This window comes from Colius striatus, chromosome 3 (genome assembly GCF_028858725.1).
Source record: "Colius striatus isolate bColStr4 chromosome 3, bColStr4.1.hap1, whole genome shotgun sequence".
NCBI lineage: Eukaryota > Metazoa > Chordata > Aves > Coliiformes > Coliidae > Colius > Colius striatus.
Genome location: NC_084761.1, coordinates 87,508,702 through 87,524,516, shown reverse-complemented (window position 1 = coordinate 87,524,516; position 15,815 = coordinate 87,508,702). Strand labels below are relative to the sequence as shown.

At 44.0% G+C, this 15,815-nt stretch overlaps 1 protein-coding gene across 1 annotated transcript in view; it reads right to left on the bottom strand.

Annotated features, from left to right (window-relative positions):
• The window catches only part of SORCS2 (sortilin related VPS10 domain containing receptor 2), a 574,544-nt gene extending 559,441 nt beyond the window's left edge, over nt 1–15,103 (bottom strand). The window contains exon 1 of the mRNA XM_061993219.1: nt 14,759–15,103. Within this exon, the coding sequence (XP_061849203.1) occupies nt 14,759–15,103 (345 nt within the window). The remainder of the gene's footprint in view (nt 1–14,758) is intronic.
• Nucleotides 15,104–15,815: the final 712 nt, after the last annotated feature.

The following is a 15,815-nucleotide window of genomic DNA, read 5'->3' as shown; positions in this document are numbered from 1 at the left end:
TGAAGGATCACAAAATATTCATCTGAGTCTGATGCTCTTCCCTAGATATCCACAGGTCTAGCCTAGTACAGATATTCATTCTATGTTCTTCTTAGAAGTCATTCCCGTAAGACGGCATCAATTTCATGTTAGATAAAAGCACTCTAAATCTGTTCATCTTCCTTCAGTCCATGAACTGTAGTGACTGCACAGCAAGTGCACTTGTATCAGAGAAACAAGCTATGCCAGAAACCAAGACCTTAGCACTTTCCTGCTTTTGACTCCCCCGTTCTCGAGGTTCAGCTAAAGCCCCAGAGCTTGCACAGATGAGCTGCAGTTTCCCTCCAATGACAGCTTCACACTCATCTGTGGTCTTTTTCCTCAGCTTGCATTTGTTTTCAAAAGAAGCTTCATTCATTTAAATTCCTGCAATAACTAACAGCTTGTGAATATCTCATTTCATTTAAAGGAAAGAGAATTCACTGCCTATAGGTGTTAATTTATAATGAGATGTACTTGACGAAGTCACATACCAGAATGACATGGCCCAAACATCACAATGCCATGTACTAATACCTGAACTTAATCCAGACAATAAAATCCAACGTAATAGATGTTTTAGAAGTTGTGTTTTGCTCAATGATACCTCATTTATGCATTAAGTCTAACACTGAATAGATTATGATTATTTTTTGGTTAAACCTGGATGGGCAGCAGAGTAATTCCAGGGATGGGTAGTATACAAAATCTTATTAGATGGCATGTGCAGATTGCAGAACTGGATGTCTGGAAATGGGATTTTGATTCTCTCATGCCTAACAATGATCATTTAAACTCACTCAGAAGCTTGACATAGAAGCAGTGTATTTAACTTAGTGTCCCAAATCTAAAACTCACCCTAAGTGAACTCAAGAGATCACAGCTTTAGGCTGAGGGCATGAGATGAAATACATTGCTCCTGGGCCACTTGCAATTTAGATTATGTATTTGGATGCAATGGTTTTTTTTAAAACATCTGCTATTGCTGTCCTCTAGGGCTACAGATACTGCCATGAACGCAAGATTTCCTTAGGCAATGCCCTGCTATCTGTCCAAGCCTGCAGACAGCATGTGACCAAGTGTGAACATCTATATTCACTGCAATGACAAAAACTGATGATATGTCTGTGTCATTACTAACCATGTCTTTGAAGATCTTTATTTCCAAATAGAACCAGGACGATGATGCTATTTAAGCCCTCAGGGGTGAGAAAGGTGATTTAATGCAAAGAAAATGAAGGGAGAATAACAAAGGAAACACAGAGAGAGAGTGAAAAGAAAGGAGGGAGGAGGAATGAGAGATATACAAAAAGTGCACAGAAAAGTAACAGAAACAAAGGACAGACACAGACGTTGCCTAAAGGGGAGCAGAGTTTCTCACTGAGTAATAGTGACTTTCATGATTAGGTAGAGTTAAGAAATATAAGTCTATTTAGTTGCTAGAAAAAAATCAAAAGCTTGCATATTTTGTGCAAGCCCTTCACATACAACAGACTGTGGATCAAAGACTGTGAACTCTTTATATTACTTCCTGGCACACAGTCTATGCCTAAATGTGAATTTCAGTGCTCTCATCTGAATGGGCTTGACTTCTGAGCTACCGACCCCTGTGAAACATCACACTGGACTGAGTCCTGCGCCCTCAGGGAGCCTCAATATACTTCACAAAATACAGCAACGCAATAACCAGACTTGCTGGCATTTTGTGCAGACAAGATAAAGATTATATCCTTCTCTAGCCTCACATTCCCATCTTCAAGAACAGTCTCTTTGCCATCGTGAACATTGGAGCCAAAATGTAATCCCTCATAGTAATATGGACATTGATTCAAACGGGAAGTGGAGGTTCCTCTTTTCATGCAGCTCCAGTGTTCCTGAAACATCTCTTGCCTCAGTAGCACACACAAAAGCAGCTCATACATTCCTGTGTGCTTGCAGGCAGACCAAGCTGAACCAAATCCACCCACTGACGGAGAAGCTTGCCTTTCATTCAGTTCTTAAGTTGTGCCAGTTCATGCCAGTTTAGAAGTGCCTTTTCTGCACTTAGCTAATTTTTTTTAAGTATTTTATATTGATAATTTACCAATTAACAGCCTATCTCTTACATTGATTATATACGGTAGGCAGCTATCAATCATCTCTCTCCTCTTCTCCAAGGGTTTTTTAAATAAAGAAATGGAACATAGGGCACAAGGTGCTTATACAACAAATTTTTAAAACACTGTCTCTTAGTTCTCCAGGAGCAATGAGAATATTAAAGGCATACCAAGGCTCACAGCCTTCTTAATGTAGCCCACTTCAGGGGAAAAAAAAAGAAAAAAAAAAAAGAAATAATCTGTTTTAAAGCAGTTGGAAAAGGAGGAAGGAAGGAAGGAAGGAAAAGGAGATCTTATTAGCAGCCCTCAGTGCTCCACACAGTATCCCTTGACAGATGCTGCATGAAGATGAACATATGTATTTCATTATGAACTGAAAAAGTGTTTGCTGAGCTACATCTTACCACTTTTAAGCAAAGGTACCTGATTCAGCCTATATCCAGGGGAATGTATTTCTCTGTCTTCATTTGCAGAAGCTGGTGAGAGCCAACAGTCTGACCAGTGAATCACAAAGTGAGTTTCACAGAACTACAGAAATGTTGTTTGGCTCGTGTACAACATACTTTCTTGCTTCTCTTCTTTGCAGTGGTTTTAGATGGAGCTTAATCATAATATCTGTGACATGAGAGAAATTTAAAACATTGACAGTGGGCTGCTTGTTCCAAAAATATGGGCACTTTTGTTCCATCCACACATCCTCCTCCCTCCCGCATGTGCTCAGCAGCACCTCAGTGGATGTCATATACAAGAGAGGAAAAAATAATTCTGGATTCTTTCACATTTGTTTGTTCCATCAAGCTGAGAAAACTCAAAAGGAACAGGTCTCAACTTACTCTGCCAGTATTGGGGGAAAGAAAAGTTCAAAATGTCCAATAGTAACACCTTCCCAATTCTCTAACCCCAGCACCAGCACAGCCAAGGGCAACCAGGGAGATTGCTGCAACTGCTTTACAGGCTGTCTGTGGTGCTCAGGACACAGTTCTCACCCCAAAGCCACAGTACTCCCGACATACACAGTTTATGTTCAGTTTGTTGTTCTCACTCAAGGCAAATAATATGTTTCAAGACAGCTCTCAAGGCAGCTGAGACCTTTGACATGCTTGCCATTATGTGGTTGGGTAACAGTCAAGGATACATAGGAAACCACTGATTAAAAGCCAAACAAATTAGTGAAATTAGAAAGAGCCCTCTAAATCAAAAGCTGCCATTCTGATGAAGTCCTAGTGCCTGGGAGGGGTGCACATGAGCCCAGGAGAGGAAAAGCCTTTTTGTTCTCATGCCTTCTTGCTTCTGTGCTCTAACCACATGAAATACAATACCCAAGACTCCAAAGTCCTATATCTATCAATTAAACTTTGCAGTTTACAAGACTAGAATGAGAGAGGCCAGAAGGAATGATATCCACACAGCGTTTCTGCAAACTAACATGTAGCAGCCAAATCTAATGTGAACCCTTACTAGCCCCAATAGGGCCCCATAAAGTGCTCTGAAAGGGCACAGAGAGATCTCTATAAATCAGCTGAGAATCTAGAGAGAGAAGTATAATACCAACCTGGTGTGGAGCAGGATAAGAATCATGGAGATTAGAGCCTGTAAGTACAAATACACAAACACAGCAGATCTAAAATATTTTGACTTCTTTTCCCACTAGGGAGATCACTGCAGGTCGAGGTGAGCCGGGCAAAGGGCATTAGTAATGTTTCTGTGCCATCCAACTGCATGTGGCTACAGGTCTTCAACATCACCAGTCAGGTCCCTGCACATCTTCAGGCACTTGCTGCTACAAATCTCCCCAGAGATCACCTCACAAGCTCTGTTAGAGGATGAATGTGGGAGTACTGTGTATGTGCACTACTTCCCGATGGGTACTCATTCCCTTGTGGCAGTAATTCATAGAATCATAGAATGGTAGGGGTTGGAAGGGACCTTTAGAGATCATTTAGTCCAATCTCCCTGCTCAAGCAGGTCCACCTAGACCAGGTCGCACAGGAACATGTCCAGGCAGGTCTTGAAGACCTTCAAGGAAGGAGATTCCACACCCTCCCTGGGCAGCCTGTGCCAGGGCTCCCTCATCTGAACAGTGAAATAGTTTTTTCTTATGTTTAAATGGAACTTTTTGTGTTCCAGCTTCATCCCATTACCCCTTGTCCTGGCACTGGATACAACAGAAAAAAGGGATGTCCCAACCTCCTGACACCCACCCTTTAGATATTTGTAAATATTAATGAGATTCCTCCCTCAGTCTCCTCCAGACTAAACAGCCCCAGTTCCCACAGCCTTTCCTCATAAGGAAGATGTTCCAGTCCCCTGATCATCTTGGTGGCCCTGCCCTGGACTCTTTCTGGAAGCTCCCTGTCCCTCTTGAGCTGAGGAGCCCAGAACTGGACACAGGACTCCAGATGAGGCTTCAGCAGGGCAGAGTAGAGGGGGAGTAGAACCTCCCTTGACCTACTGACCACACTCTTCTTGATGCATCCCAGGATGCCATTGGCCTTCTTGGCCACAAGGGCACCTTGCTGGCTCATATTCAGTTTATTATCAACCAGGACTCCCAGGTCTCTCTCTGCAGGACTAATTGATTGGCAAAGACTTCTATGCACCCAAAAAGCAATCACCTGTAGCTGGTACATGTCGCTTTTGTTTTTTCTAGTTCTTTTTTCCTGCCTCATCCATGGAGCTCCTCAAAAATCGTGCCTAGAAAAAGAGCTGCTCATATAAGACGTGTTCATTCATTCCCTCAGGGTTACTCTTAACTCTGCCCATGCTAACACTGATGCCTACTTGTGCTGAACATCCAACACAACAGCTAGAAGTATAAAAGAAGAACCAAGAAACAAGCACTCTGTTTTCCTAAATGGCAAGGTTTAACAAGTACAGCTGCAGATTCAGATGTCTTAGACATCACAGGCAGTTCCAAATCTCTGAAAAGAGCAAGTTTTTTTCTGCTAGGAAACACAGGAAAAATATCTTAGTGAGCTTAGACCCAGGGGGATTTTATGGCACTCTACCTTTCCCTGATACTATTGTGTTTTCAGTGAAGCAGCAGCTATTTCCCCAAGGATGGACACAGAAATGAGCAGAGGGCTGGAGCACCTCTCCTATGAAGACAGACTGACAGAGTTGGAGTTTTCAGCCTGCAGAAGAGAAGGCTCCGGGGAGACCTTATAGCAGCCTTCCAGAACCTAAAGAGGCCAACAAGAAATCCAGAGAGTGTTTTTTTACAAGGATGTAGTGATAGGACTCTGGCTTCAAACTGAAAGAGGTGAGAATTAGATTAGATGCAGAGAAGAGACAGTCACAGTGACCAAAAAAAAAGGTGTTTTCAGACAGTGTAGTTTGCCATCTGCTGAAACGGAACACACTGGCTAGTTAAACACGGGCCTGGTGCTCCTCAGGAAAAGGACATGTCCCAGTAATTGGCTCTTGCAAATACCCTTCAACAACACTTCATGTGGTTTTGGCACACCTCTGATGAGCTTCCAGAGACCATAAAAGAAACAGAACAAACTTTTAACAATGCTATTGTGTACAGAAACCACAGGAATTAGGTTTTTCGATAATTATTGAAGTGTTTTTATGACTTACCTTCTTTTTTTAAAAAAACAGAACAAAACTACTTACTGTTCTGGGGTTTTCTTTTTATAAAACAGATAATCACAAGGACATTAGAGAGATTAGACAGAAGTAAGAAATTAACAATAATCCGTGTGTATATATATATATTTCTAAAACTGTGTCAAATCAAATACACAGTAGGTAGATACTCTTATATGTAGGTACTGTCCTGTCCTCATGGTGCAACTAAGGAGCTAGCAAAAATGAGTTATAAAAGAAAATTTTAAAGGTCAAAACACTGTCCCACAGTATGGTACTGCAGTATGACAGTACTGTCCTACAACTGCCCTGTACTGTCCCACAACAGTAAGAAAAGTACAAACACTGAGAAAGAAGCACAGTTATTTCAGTATACTGGCAAATGAGGGCAGAAAAAAATCATGTTAAATACACGTTAAGATTGATTGAAAATGTTTTTAGTCAGATAATCTTAAGTCTCTTCAGTGATCCTGAATTGCCAGAGTTTAGACATTTAAATTAAGCTGGACTACACACTAGAAGGAGATCTGCTAAAAACAAGCATCAGAACAAGTTTGCATGACCTGTGACAGTCTTTTCTTCTCTAATTCCTACACTATGTTATGAAACAGTCAAAGGAAAATAAAAACCATGTGATTTTCTATATTGCTGCCTCTTTTTGGTATTTAGGTGATAACCATTACTTTGATATCAAAGTGCACAGCTTATATAGAATATATAGCAGTCATAAGAGATGGGGAAGTATCATTATTCTCACATTGCAGGTAGGAAACTGAGGCATAAAATCATAAAAGAACAAGTGCTATTTCAGAGGATATTGGTAGGTAACTGGCAAAATTCCTCAGTACTCCAACTCAGCTTCAGTTTAACCCAATAGCCATTCATTCAGAACCTCCTGCCCCATGTCTGGTCAAGCCTCAGATCTCCCCAAGGCACACTGTGAACCCTGCAGCACTGCCTCAGAGCTGGTGGAGGGTGGTGAGGGGGCTGCACAGAGCATCACCAGCACTGCCAAGGACAGCACACACGCCCATGGTCCCGCAGGACAGCAGCGCCTCAGCAGCTCTCCTCTTTCCCCAACAGCCTTCCCCAGGGCTGACAAAACCCAGTAGCATCCATAAACGTGGCACTTCCCCACTCATCGCAATCAAATGAGGGAGCTGGCACCTACCGTACAGTGCGTTCCACAGCGTGCAGAGGCAATGCCCATCAAAATGGGACTTCTCACAGGAGGTGACACTGTCCTCCTCTCCCTTGGACAACGGCACCAGGCTGAGAGTATTTACCCAGCAGAAGGGCCAAATTCCCCCATCAACATGAAGACTTGAAATGCACACCTCCTGCCAGAACAGAGACTCACAACCCTTACTTTAAAATGTTTCACTTTTTCTTGATGCATTGTGTGTCTACTGGTTTGGACAAAAGAGAGAAAAATATACCTACATACACACACAAAGATGGGCAAATTTCTAAATTCCTGATTAACTTTCAACTTGGAGGGCAAATTTTAGGTCTTGTCCCAGTGACTGCCTATGTGTTAATATTTCAAGTCACCAGAAAAGAAAATAAAGAGCTGTTGGAGCAGTCCTTGGACTGAAGCCTAGACCTGGGTAACTTCTATCAACGTACATCCTTTATGTGTATAATTCTGTTTCTCAGAGATGTATGCAGGTAGAACTGTAATTATAAAATCTTTAGAGATGCATCTGTATTTTGCATTGAGGTTGTGCAATATCTAACACAACAGAGTCTTAATCCATAACTAAAACTCCAACAACCATGCTACAATAAGTAAGGAAGAAAATAACTAGAGCAGCAATAAACTCCAGATATTTGGGTTAGGGATAACTTTAAATTCTGTGTTTTATCAAAGTTTGTCATCTAGGCCCCTTTACCATAAGCAGAGATACATACTTTTAGAAGTCAACTCACCCAAGCCTTCCCAAGTAGAGATGTTAAAACTGTCAGGGGAGAGATCAATCCAGGAACTATCTCCACCTCTTTCCTACTGCAGAAATCCAAGCTTAGACTTGAAGCCTGAAGTCAGGAATAACAAAGGACCTCATCCATTATTTCTTTCAAAAGTGGTTTTGTCATTGGTGATTTGTTAGGGTTTAAAATTATTATTACTGAGACAGAGGGCTGAGGATGGGAATGTTTGGTGAAGAATGTGTGACTATGGGAATAAAATGCCAAAGGAATGTTGAAGGTCATGAAGTTTCATCCTGAGCTATGTTGAGCAGTCATGTAGTGCAGACTACTTTCAAGCTACACTTTAAGCTTTTGCTTCAATGAATTTGTGCTTTCAAGAACTGGAAGAATTTCATTTGCATTGTACTGCAGATTATGTCTCCTTATGCTAACATCCTTTAGTCTTAATTGACAGGACCATAGTGGACTTGGCAGTGTGAGGTTTATAGTTGGACTCAGTGAACTTGGAGGTCTCTCCCAACCTAAACGATTCTAGGAAAATATTTTATTTGGACATACAAAGAGTTTGGCATAAAATCTTCTCAAATCTGGACAGTTTCATGTTTTAAATTAATAAATCAGTCCACACCTCACAGAACTTCCCACTTTAGAAGAACAATTTCTGTTTTTCTGAAAAGCTCACCATTGTATTAAAATTCAATAGACTAGTAGATTCTTTTTGAAAGAATAGAAGGGGAAAGTGGTGAGCTTTTCATCAAAGGCATATCCTCAATTGTTTCACCAAAGACCTTTATCAGTGGAGTCCTAACACTGCCAAGCTTGGGAAGAATGCAGTATGTTGTTACTGTGCTACCTGAATCTGCTATAAAGAGCCTAAAGACATATCTAATGACTGGTATTAAGCCGTATTTGGTTTATCATATACATGTAATACATCTGCAGTATCAGAGATTGGATTTCAATCTGGTGTCTGTCTTTAGTGTTCATTGCTCAACTTCCCTCCTAGATTTAAACTCTCAGAACTCATCCCAATGTCGGCACAGCAATATCTACTCATGCTAAGGCTGCTAGTAGCTTGCTCCTAAGCAAAGCAGGCAATGCCAGTTAAACCAGGGATAACTGCAGGTGTTGAGGGCTGTGCATGGAGAAGAACATTCAGGTAGGTCTGAAACACACACTTACTAATTAAAGTATGTATCAATTTAAGTGTCTACTCAGAGGACGACGAGAGGTGCTCTCTCTTTTCTCTAGCAGGTAGAATTTGCTGAAATGTGGAGAGAGCTCAGCAGGCAGCAACATGACTAACAAAATGTAAGGCTGGAAGAGAAGCAAAACAGAGGCTGGTAGAAATAAATAAATGAAGTAAGCCATAAACTTTGTATCAGAGAAAAAAAATAGTAAAAGATATGTTTAAGTCGGTAAAATTAAAATTATTCTGCTTTCCATGGGGCTTCTGCTGTTCAATTCAAATACAATTATTTGGTTTGGTTTCTGTTTGGTTTCTAATCACACTATCATCTCAAGGAATTTTTGGGAAAAAACCCTCCCTGTGGGAAATCTGACTTTCACTTTGCAATATATCTGACATTTATCAAAGGTCTGAGCCATCAGGGTTTTCAACCTCATGCTCCCTTTAGTTTCATTAAAAGTAATCTGGCTGCTCTGGAGAAACAGTACCAAAACCTTACCACGAATGGACTTTTGCCCAGTTTGAATAGATAATTACACCATTACAGATATGGCTGCAGTAATATTGAAGTCAGTGTTTTTTATAGATCCCCTCAGCAAAATTTATTGCAAACTGAACAAAACAGAAAACCAATTAGACAAGATATCTGCCAGAAGAATACATTTAGCGATCACTGCTCAGTATAAATAATATATGGTGAAACTGTAGAGCAAAGAGTAATATTTTTAAAATTAAATGAAGTATCTGTATATCAAATACAGAAAACTCTGGATCAGCTAGAGTGTTTGTGTGCAGCAATTTCTGTAGAAGTGCAATAAAGCTTCCTTTTGATAAGGGGATGCTAAGTATTAAGTCTGGAAAAAAATGTGTGTATATTTATATTTTCCATAACAAAGAGTTACATGTTTATGAGGGATCATGACATCAACTTACTGGATAATTAAGTGTCTGCATGCACTTAGTATTTTGACAACAAACAAAAAAAAGGAAGTACTGGCACCACAAAACTGCAGACTTGGAACTAGTTGGACAGAGTCCTGTTCACAACCCTTTAGCAGTCTGCACACAGCATGAAGAGCAGCCCATGAATCAAAATCAATTGTGAATACAAGTCTCATTCTCCACATATTCTCATTTTAGCTTTGATTTATTTTTTTTTTAAATCAGTTGGTATTAATGCACAATGGGAGTTTTCTGGGAGGGTCCAAAAGAACATAGTTTTGCAAAGAAAGTTACATATCTAGAACAAAAACAAAAAAAACCCTCCTGGGATAACTATAAAGTCTCTTCTAAAAAAAACCCCAAGTTCTTTAAAAGCTGTTATCAATTGACTATTTTTTTCCCAAATCAGAAAGGGTAGTGTATTTTCAGTAAATCTGGGAAGATGCATATTCAGCTTAACACAGAAAGAGGCTATTCTGTAAGCGTGCTACCTGTATATATTCTGGTACACAACTCTCTATTATTTATCAGTTACACCAGTGTCAGTCACTAGCCTTTACCAGAGTAAATGGTGCGCTGCACCACTCACCCGTCATGTCTTCAGTTTCTGATATTTTAAGACTGGAAAGAAAATTAGTTCCACTTGCATGAGCCTTTGTTTGAAAGTAATAGTACACAACAGCTTTCTGTGGGCGTAAGGGACAGAGAGCAGAAATACTAATTGCAGGAATTCACTAACCAGATACACTCTTGATGTTACAAAAATCACAGAATCGTTTAGGATGGAACAGACCTTTAAGATCTGAGTCCAACTGTTAACCTAATACTGCTAAGTCCACCACTAAACCCTATCCTTCAGCACCTCATGTACGCATCTTTTAAATACCTCCAGGGATGGTGACTCAACCACTTCCCTGGGCAGCCTGTGCCAGAGCCTGATAATCCTTTGGGTGAATAAATTCCTCCTGACACTCAGTCTAAACCCCTTGGTGCAACTTGAGACCGTTTTCTCTTGTTAAAAGGACTAGCTTTGCAAGACTTGCACCACTAGTGATGGTTTTAACTACATATCCCACTGTCAAGAAAGGTCAGGGACAGGCTCATTGTTTATAGAATTTATAAATAATTATTCAAGTACAAAATAAAAGTCATGAAGACATAAATCAGGAAGCAATTTGCATACCTCCCTGCACAGTTGTCTCTTGACAAAGCAAGGAAGTGTACAGTTACTTCAGCTCACTACATAGTCAGTGCAACCATAGACTCTGCCATCCTATCAAATCCACCATTTCTCTAATTCACAAAAGTAATGGCACTACAAGAAGATAATCATAGAATCATAGAATGGTAGGGGTTGGAAGGGATCTTTAGAGATCACCTAGTCCAATCCCCCTGCCAAAGCAGGTCCACCTAGATCATAATAAAGCACATCTCAGACTTCTACAGTAGAGAAAAGAAGGGGGGGGAGAGAGGATCAATTTAATTTAATTTATAGCCTCTCTAGTTTCTTTCAAGATACAGGCTGTCCAGATGAGTCTCCTTCTCTGGAGACATTCAAAACCCACCTGGATGAGCTCCTGCGTGACCTACTCTAGGTGGTCCTGCTCTGGCAGGGGGGTTGGACTAGATGATCTTTGTCCCTTCCAATCCTTAACATTCTGTGATTCTGTAATCTCACACAATCAAAAATCAAATGCTCCCATTACTGTGGCAGAGAATTTACAAGATGTCAATACATTTTTTTAAAGCTCCATGTGCACATCAACTTAACCTCTGCCCCTTTCAAGTTTATTTATTTGCCCTTGACCCACACACGAGTACTCCATGGTAGCACCTTCAATGATCTATCCACACAGGCGAACATCCCACAGAGAAGCAGCTGCCTCTTCTGCTTTTACTGTTACTTGTCCCTCCATCACAGAGCTCAAAATGCTACTGCATATTTCTTCTTCATTTATTTTACTAGGTGAGGTGTTTAAGAGGATACGTGGTCATCTGGAGCTCATCACTGTCAAACTTTGAGCCACACAGCTGTAAAAGGCAAAGGAGCTAGTTTAGCTCCATGGTTTACAAAGTGCTGAGTACCTCCAATGAGGTGCCAAATGTGCATGGTGACATTTTAAGATTGCTTAGTGCCTCCTGAGTTTCGAAGGGCCTGATCTGAAAACCCCACTGTTGTGAATGAGAGCCCCTCCCTTAACTGCAATGTGCTTGGGAGAGAACAGCTCAAGCCTGTGCCTCTGAAGCAAGGCAGGATTTGCCACAGATTTAAGTAGGCAGGGTAAAGTGTCAGGTTTGAGAAGCACTGGATCTTAGCATTCCTACCTCCAAACAGTTAACCCAGAGTAAAATAGATAAATAAATAGATGGATAGATTTAAGAAAAGAAAAACCAAGATTACTTAAAGTATATTTTGGATTAGGTTATATTCAGTTGTTTTAATCTCACATATATACAAAATTCTCTGCAAACTCTTAAAGCCCATCCTCTTTAATTGGGCTTAACATATTTGTCCCACTTCCTTAAAAAAAAACCAAAAAGACACAAAAAAAGATTTTACTGACTGTCTTTACAAATCATTTTTCTCTGAAAGCTTTTGTTAAAATCAGCTTTTCTACTGGAAGCATGCAATAAAACAAAGTTAACAAGAAAAGAAGGTGCAAAAAAAATGCTGACAGTCATACTGTAAAACATCCAGTGCAAAAAAACTGGCTGCTCTCACTTGGGTCAAGGGAGCAAAGAGTCTTTCGTTACCAGGTCACTCATTCAAATCCCATCTTGCTTGATGGTAATCACTCAATGGCAGGCAGAGTAAGCACGAGACTTTTCAAGTAACTCTGAAAAAGTATTTTTTATTGAATGAGTAAATACTGTAGAGAACGTCTGTAGTCATTCCTGATGGGAGTATCATCCCGCAAGCCTCAATTAGCAGATAGTAACTAAGCAAACAAAAATGAACAAAGTTGCAGCAGACTGTAACCGCTTTCATTTATTCTGACAGTTGCCATTTATCTTTGCTTTTGAAGATACACTTGGTAATATTCTAGTAAGTGAACAGTGAAAAAATAACACTTTAGCAATAGAAGCCCTCACTGCAGCATCTGTTATTAAATCTTTGCAAAGAGGTGAGGAGAGACCACTAGTCATAAATGTGGATTAGCAAGGTTCTACTATATTCATTTTGGAGTGCAGAGCACTTTGCATGAAAGCTGTTACTTGCCTTTTATGTCAAAAATGAACTTGTGCCAACTTTTTAATACTGAATTCAAGGAAGTAGTCTGAGCAGCCTGCAAGCACTGTCCACAGAAATGGCAGCAGTCTAACAACAGAGAAATGGAGGAAAGACAGAACAGCTGAGCCTGCTGATTTGCAACATTTTCTTTTCACAGAAAATGGCCATCATCTTACGCTTCCTCCCTGTGCAAATCAAAAACTGCCTTTGAAAGTGTCAAGCTTTATGATGCCCCACTCTGACACCTGATTATACAAGAGCAGCAAGACAAGCGCTAGGCATGCTCAAGGGAATTACTGCATCCTTACCAATGGAGCCTTAGCAGCTCCACATCCTGGGTGATGCCCTAACAAAACAGGCATTTCCTTGAGAAATGATAGTTCACATCCTTAGAAGAAGTACAATACAAGCTCTCTGAACTGAGCCAAGTTTAAGTAAACTTTATGCTAAAATTGCAAAGTTCAAGCAGAGTCAGAGCTTAGCAGACCTGCAGTAAAAGCTCTCAAGAGTTTTCCAGAAACACTCAAATCCTCCAGGAGAAAGCTGACCCTGAGCCTTCATAACAGTATTTTCCTACCTATGAAGTTACACAGACAGTGCAAGGTGCTATGTAATATTTACCTATGACATCCACAGTTACGATATAATGTTTCAGTGAAGGATAAACTAGAAGCAGCAAATCCCTGAAACTACCCGTGCAAATACACAACCATTAATGGGTCAATACATAAAGAAATTAAGACCAGCTGGAATCGAAAATGAGTTAAAAATATATTGTGGATGCTCACTGTGAGAGCTGCTGTCTAAAATAGGTAAATAAATAATAAAAGCAAGGCACATTGCTTTAACTGCGGAAAGTTGTGAAACACTGATGCTCTAATTCAATAACGTTGGTCCCAGCACGCGATTTTTACCCATCGGTGAGGCTGTACAGGTCCTCAGAGAGTTGCTGCTCTTCCCGGACCTTTGCGGAGGTGAAACCCTGGGCCGTGCGGCGAAGCGGGGGGGAGCCGCGGGCCGCGCACGGGGGAGCGCGCCCGGCCTCAGCCGTCCCCACGCATCTCCCGCTCCTGCCGCTCACCTCCAGCCCAGGACGAGGTTTTATTTGATTTTGTTTGTTTGTTTGGGGTTTTTCTTTCCCTGGCGCTTGACGAGGCAGAGCGCGGCGCGGGGAAGATTACACAGGGATGACTGAATCGAGATGAATCGATTAAACCGCGACAATTTAATCTGAGACTTTATGCGGGGCTTGCGGAGATAATCCCCGTGCCGCAGCTCGCCCCTCGCCTCTCCTTTACACGGAGACTCTCGCACAGCCCCGGGGGCAAGCCGATCGCACACGGACACCGTCTCGCCGCTCCGCAGCCAAGCCCTCCTCCTCCTCCTCGCAGCGCGGAGCGCACCGCAAACCCAGCCCCTCGGGAAGATGCGCGCTCGCAAACTTTACAAACTTCTGGGGAACTGGCGGAGGGTGCGCGGGTCGGGCCCGACTCCGGCAGCGCTTCGCCTCCCGGCGGCACCCTGACGGCCGTCGGGGCTCTGCTCAGCCCGAAGGCAGCCCGCGGGGACCCTCGCGCCCCCGGCCAGGCAGCGGGCGGCGGGCTCCGGCCGCACCGAGCCCGGCGGAACGCAGGCGGCAACGGCAAGACTGCGCTCCGCAAGTTGGAGGAGCGAAGCTGCGATAACGACGGAGGATGAAGGCAGGGTTAAGGGCGGGGACCCTCCCACCCCGCTCGCACTGCTCCCCACACTCACGCTGCTGTTCTCGCCCGTCCAGTGCACCATCGCCTGGTTGTGAGACGCGTCCCCTTTGAGCACGAAGGAGGTGCTGATGAGGGAGACCTGCTCCCGGCCCGCCGCCGAGGATGCTCTCTTGGCGCGGCTGTCCCCCGCCGCCGGCCCGCCGCCGCGCCGCGGCTCCGGCGGGCTGCGCGCCCCGCGGGTCAAGGCTCCGGGGCGCGGGCGGCCGCCGGGCTCCGCGCAGCCCAGCGCGGCTGCGGCGCCCAGCAGCGGCGGCAGCAACAGCAGCAGCAGCGGCGGCGGCAAGCGGGCAGCCCCGCGCGGAGCGGCGGCGGACACGCGTGGCCCGCCGTGCGCCATGGTGGCTCTCCGGCGTGGTAGTGACAGGCGGGGAAGCGGCGGGGAGGGAGACACCGCCGCGGAGGGCGGGGGCGGGGGAGGGTTGTAACCGGAGCGGGGCTCGCGCGGCAGCGGCGTGCGCGGGGCTGCGCGCCCAGCCGGGGCGGCGCCGCCATCTGCTGGCCCGCGCCGAAACGCCGGGCGGCGGGGGGGCGGCTCTGGCGCGGGCGGCCGCGCGCGGGGTCAGCGTTCCCCCCGGCCCGGGAGCGGCGCGGGGACGGTCGCTCCCGGCGCGGCGGAAAAGGGCCGCACCGGCCGAGCCCGCTGGTTGCCACCGGGCAGGCGGAGCGCCGAGGAGAGGCTTTTCCACAGCGCTTCGAGCGAAACTCACGCAGCCCCGCGGGGCCAGGGGTCGAGCGCTCGCCCCTGCCTCTGTCGGCATAGGACACGGCTCTGGTGTGGCCGTGGGTCTCGGGAGACGGCAGCGAAAAAGTCGGCAAGGGTCTGCTTGTCAGCAGCTGGAAGCCGAGGAACAAGTGAAGCAGGTGCAAAAACGCTATTTGGGGGATTAAGACGTGTTCATCCGTGGAGAAATGGAGCCAGCCCGTTCTTCGGCTCCGAGGAGGCACCGGGTTCAGCACCTGCATTTCCCGGAGCCGGTTGCTAATCCAGTGTTGCCCACTGTAGGGACATGCGACCCATAACTTGTGACCGACGCACAGAAGCACTGGGA